General features: G+C 41.0%; 1 protein-coding gene across 1 annotated transcript; it reads left to right on the top strand.

Moving 5' to 3' along the window:
* The first annotated feature begins 3,719 nt into the window (after nt 1-3,719).
* Nucleotides 3,720-5,509, top strand: LOC110465796 (polypeptide N-acetylgalactosaminyltransferase 4-like). The gene has a single exon (XM_021521890.1). The coding sequence runs from the start codon at nt 3,764-3,766 to the stop codon at nt 5,471-5,473; it is 1,710 nt and encodes a 569-aa protein (XP_021377565.1). The 5' UTR covers nt 3,720-3,763; the 3' UTR covers nt 5,474-5,509.

The raw sequence follows: 5,509 nt of genomic DNA, 5'->3' as shown, positions 1-5,509 counted from the left end.
GGGAAGAATGATGCCTTTCTGGTCTGGGTTTTTGAGTGGGGAATTTGATACGAAAACTGGTGGTTTGTTCGGGATTTTCTAACTGTAGGGATTAATCTGTCTGATTTTACGATAGCGACTTTCTGGTTTACAATGTTATGAAGCATGGTCAGACGAGCATCTCTACGTCTATCTGCTAGAGGGCGCAGCTTTAGGTGGTCCAACATTTCTGACACACTGGAGGTACGATGGTTGTACCTGTGCTTATTGAGCACATAGCGCGCTGCCCTTCGCTGGACCATTTCCAACTTGTCAATATTTGTTTGGGTGTGAGGGTCCCATACTGTACAGGCATACTCAAGTGATGGTCGAACTAATGATTTGTATGCCTGTACTTTGGCTGATGTTGAGCCAATTTTAAGATTTCGTCTTAAAAAGCCTAGCGTAGAATTTGCTTTTGGGCAGATAGTATTTATATGTGAATCCCATTTAAGGTCAGATGATAGTGTTACACCCAGATACTTGGCCTGACTAAGATGTTCCAGTATGTGTCCATGTAAAGTATAATTATGGACTATTGGAGTTTTGTTTTTAGTCACCGACAACACATTGCATTTGTTTTGGTGGAAGATCATTTTCCATGTATTTTCCCAGAGCGCTAGTTTGTCAAGATCTTTTTGAAGTGTTTTAGCATCACTGTTTGACTTGATAACTAGATATGCAATAGTGTCGTCTGCAAATAAACGGATTGTAGCATTATCTGCCTGTACGTCTGTTATATATGTATCTGTCTGTATGTCTGATACATGTTTGTTCGTCTTTTACATGTCTATACGTCTGTTGTGTATCTATTTGTACGTCTTTTTCATAAATGTACGTCTGTTGTGTATCTGTATGTATGCCTGTTACGTGTGATCGTCTGTTGTGTATCTGTTTGTACGTTTGTTGTGTATCTGTCTGTATGTCTGTTACATGATTGTAGTCTGTTGCGTGTCTGTCTCTGTGTATCAGTCTGTACGTCTGTTATATATCTGTCTGTATGTCTGTTATGTATCTGTCTGTATGTCTGATACGTAATTGTTCGTCTGTTACTTGTTTTTACGTCAGTTATGTATCAGTTTGTACGCCCGTTACGTATCTGTCTGTATTTCAAAACACGGTGTAGAGCACAATGAACACGGAAAACCACATGAAATATACGATCTGGAGCGGTATACATTGCATCGAGATAAAGACCGAATGAAGAAAATGCGGAATGGAAGGAATGACAGTTTATGCGAGTTATCTCCCGTCGGCTTATGTACTCGATTTCATGGTGTACATTTCGCAGCGGTCTGAACTCTTTAGCTTATGAACTCTTTAGCGCATTGCATGATTTCATACTTACTGTGAATAAAAATGTACGCCTAGACCAGCAGCTAAATGCGTACATGTAAAGTCCTAACCAAACTATAAAATAAAAACAAACTATTTTTGTTTACAACAATTATAAAACAAGTTATTTCAACTTATATTAATCACTCTTGTTGGCCCGGGTATTAGCCAAATTAAAGGGCGCACGTGTACTATTTCATTTATATTTCTTGAATTTCAACATATTTTTCAGTGAATATCTGAAATCAATTGCAAAGCTACAGAAACAAAACGTTAGCCCCGTGTAAGGAAATTATCTGCATTATCTCACAATACTTGTAGTTGTTTTCGTTGAGCGGTTTTCCATATGTTACAATGAACGCCTGGTGATCGTTAATGTTCTAGTTCAGGATTTTTTTTATCCATTTGGTCACTTTATAAGGTGATAACTCGAGCTAAGCATGTGTTAATTAAATACAAGAACAACGAAATGCTCGTCCTTTTGTCCCCAACCCCATATTCTCCACGATCTCCCTTCTACCCTTAATCCCATATGGCCCTACCAAATGACATGTACTCTCTACCAGGTACCTCCATCCCCGATCCTCTACATTGTACCCAACTCTCTACCTTGTACCCTACCCTTTATATTGTACCCCCTTCACTCTACAGTTTACCCCCTACTCTCTACCTTGTACCCCTACTTTGTAACCCTAACTATATGCCTTGTACTCCCTACTTGCTACCTTGTACCCACTACTCTCTGCCTTGTACCCCTACTCTCTACATTGTACCCCTACTCTCTACCTTGTACCCCAACTCTCTACATTGTACCCCTACTTTGTAACCCCTACTATATGCCTTGTACTCCCTACTTGCTACCTTGTAACCCCTACTCTCTACCTTGTACCCACTACTCTCTACCTTGTACCCACTACTCTCTACCTTGTACTCCTACTCTCTACATTGTACTCCTACTCTCTACATTGTACCCCCTACTCTCTACCTTGTACCCACTACTCTCTACCTTGTGCCCACTACTCTCTACCTTGCACTCCTACTCTCTACAATGTACTCCTACTCTCTCCCTTGTCCCCCCTCCCCCTTCCTTGTCCCCCCTACTTGCTACCTTGTACCCCCTCCTCTCTCCCTTCTACCCCTACTCTCTACCTCATACCCCCTACTCTCTACCTTGTACCCCTACTCTCTACCTTGTAACCCCTACTCTCTACATTGTCCCCCCTACTCTCTACATTGTCCCCCCTACTCTATACATTGTGTCCCTACCGTCTACCCTGTACCCTCTACTCTCTACATTGTACCCTTCTTTCTACCTGTACTCCTATACGGCTTGACCAGTTTGCTGTATATTGTGCCGATATATGCTTCATGATTTAAAAAGAAATCACGGTTAAGTATATTACAATGTCATTTTTTTTCAAATACAGCCTCGCCTCAATATATATCAATTATATACGTATGGAGAACGACGGTCTGATGTCACTGAAGTATATTTAAAAAAGCGTATAATTATTGAAAATAAAATGACTTACATGATAATGTATTGTATGGTGTACAGTTTATGAACAATAAAATGTTTTCTTTTAAATTATTCATTTATGTATTCGAGCGTAGCGAAAAACACCTATAAAGAACAACTGTATAACACGCACGGGCACTCAAAAGTCGGCTCACCTGAGATGCACGTGTTCGATAGATTACTGACAGGTGATTGCGTACGGCAGCACGTACTGGCCTCATTTTCAACCACGTACGTGTACTCGCCTAACGTGTAGAGAAATGGCGAGAGGAATCGAACCCGGATCTGCTGTCAGATCAATTGTAACATGCTAGCTCATATACAAATGTCAGTCTTTTAGATTTCAATGGTAGGTTTACGTAATGAGTGCATGCTATATGATGAAGTACTAAATTGCAAATCATAAATATTGACGATGGTTTAAAACCAAATTGTTTACTTGCATATTCCATTATGCATCTTTAAGGATAGGTTGTTGCGGACATATGACACACAAGTTTTTAATTCTTAACACATCTATCTACTTCAAAAGTGGTAAAGTGAACTTTGACCCTTTAGTCTTGACCGGTGACGACCGAAATGTAATCATCCGTAGAACTCGGTATTACCATGTTATATTGTAAATGTGAACTCAATCGGACACCATTCGGGGGTCAAATATTGAGTTTGACTTCATGACAAAACTGGCCAGCGATAATTGATTCATTTGCTTCATTAACCTTCAGACATTGAAGGTTTTTTTATAACCAGAGATCGCTTTAATGAGGTTTCACGTAATGTTTTTATATCTTTATTCCTTTCTCTCTGTTTGCGGTTTTGATCTTCCATACTTAGTATGCCAGTCAGCGACACCGTGTCACAGTTCGACAGGAGTTAACAACGGCAACAACCATGTTGGTAACACCTCCGAGGAAATGTTTCCCGAAAACAATCCGGGTATTTCTCCTGTTGATACTGATGATCTACTTGTCTACCATGGTGAGGTGGTCGTCCAAGGAACTCCCCGCTTCTAAGAAACACGGTGCCCCTGGTAAAATTAAGCACATCGTCAAAGAGAAAAAGCCTGTCAATCCACGAAGGTTTTCCTCCATAATTAAAGATTTCGGCATTTCCTTATATAAGGATACAGATCCAAAGCGTTTCCATATCAACGTCAACAGAACTCACATGATTTCAGTGAATCGTGAGAAACCGGAGTATCGTCCTCGTGAGTGCGCATTTGAAAACTATACTATCAGGTTACTTCCGGTGGCGTCCATTGTAATACCACTCTATAACGAACCATGGTCCACATTCGAGAGACTTATAAACGGCATTCTCAGGCACTCGCCCCGATTGCTCATACACGAAATCATTATAATAGACGATATGAGTGATTTGGAACATTTGGGAGCCCCCTTGGATAAGTATGTGGAACAGTTCGATTTCATACGGGTACACAGAGCACATGAAAGACTGGGAACAATGAAATCTAGAGTCGTTGGTGCCAAGCTGGCCAAAGGGGACGTGGTTGTTTTTCTTGATTCTCATACTGAGGTTAACGTTGGATGGTTGGAACCCTTATTGTACGAAATAAGCCAAAATGACACGGCAATCGTCCAGCCGTCCATTGACAGCGTTCACCCACAAACGTTTGAATACAGAAGTTACTTTCGGAACAATATACGGGGTCATTTTAAATGGAATATGGCGTTCGAATTTGTTCCGGTTCCACCAATGCAAAAATCTGAAATTGAATCGCAACCAACTAAAGCATTCGACACCCCTGCCATTGTAGGCTGTGCATTTGCAGTAAACCGGAAGTACTTTCTTGATGTCGGGGGGATGGACACGGGCATGCGCACATGGGGCGGGGAAGATGTTGAGCTCTCCATTAGAGTTTGGCTTTGTGGCGGAAGTATGAAAATAGCGCCATGCTCTCACGTTGCCCACATTTTCAAGAAAGGACACACGTTCAAAATGGCTTACTCCGATCTTGTTTACAACAATAGACGAACAGCAGAGATGTGGCTTGGGGATTACAGGAAATACTTCTATTTTTTCAACAATGGATTTGCCAAACCGCCAGGGTCTTCAGAAAGGTTCGATATAATGGATACAGTCAAAAGGAATTACAAATGTAAAGACTTCAACTGGCTTCTGAAAAATGTATACCCGGAACTAGAAGTTCCACCGGAAGGAACTGTATATTTTGGACACATGCGCAACACGGGTTCCCGAGATTGTTTTGGGCCTGGAGATTCTGCTGTTCTTAATACATACCCTTTACTAGTTTCGTGTGATTGCTTCTTTTACTATCAGGCCAGGAATGTCGCCTTGCTGGAAAATGGTGGTTTAATGACGGTGGGGAAATGCATCAAAGTCGAAAAGGATCTTTTAGTTGTGGCGCCGTGCACGGCTGAAAGTGGAAAGTGGGCCTTGAAAGGGAAGCTACTCGTGTATACTGACGGTGTAAGTTCTAAATGTGCCTCGCAAGTTTCTAATGAAGTTGGTTTCGGGAAGCAGGATGTCATCAAACTCGTGTCATGTGAAAATATCAACAAGATGTTTAAGTGGGAATTTCCTACCAAATTGTTTAAAAGTCAGAAAAACATAAAGTAATAAAACTACAAATGTAACATGTGACTTGTTTATTTT

Source organism: Mizuhopecten yessoensis, unplaced genomic scaffold (genome assembly GCF_002113885.1).
Source record: "Mizuhopecten yessoensis strain PY_sf001 unplaced genomic scaffold, ASM211388v2 scaffold11101, whole genome shotgun sequence".
NCBI classification, from domain to species: Eukaryota; Metazoa; Mollusca; class Bivalvia; order Pectinida; family Pectinidae; genus Mizuhopecten; species Mizuhopecten yessoensis.
The sequence above is the reverse complement of the archived record's forward strand: the minus strand, read 5'-3'. Positions and strand labels throughout refer to the sequence as shown.

What these genes read in the sequence shown, in the direction of transcription:
- LOC110465796 (XM_021521890.1), top strand. Translation starts at nt 3,764, where the DNA reads ATGTTGGTAACACCTCCGAGGAAATGTTTCCCGAAAACAATCCGGGTA.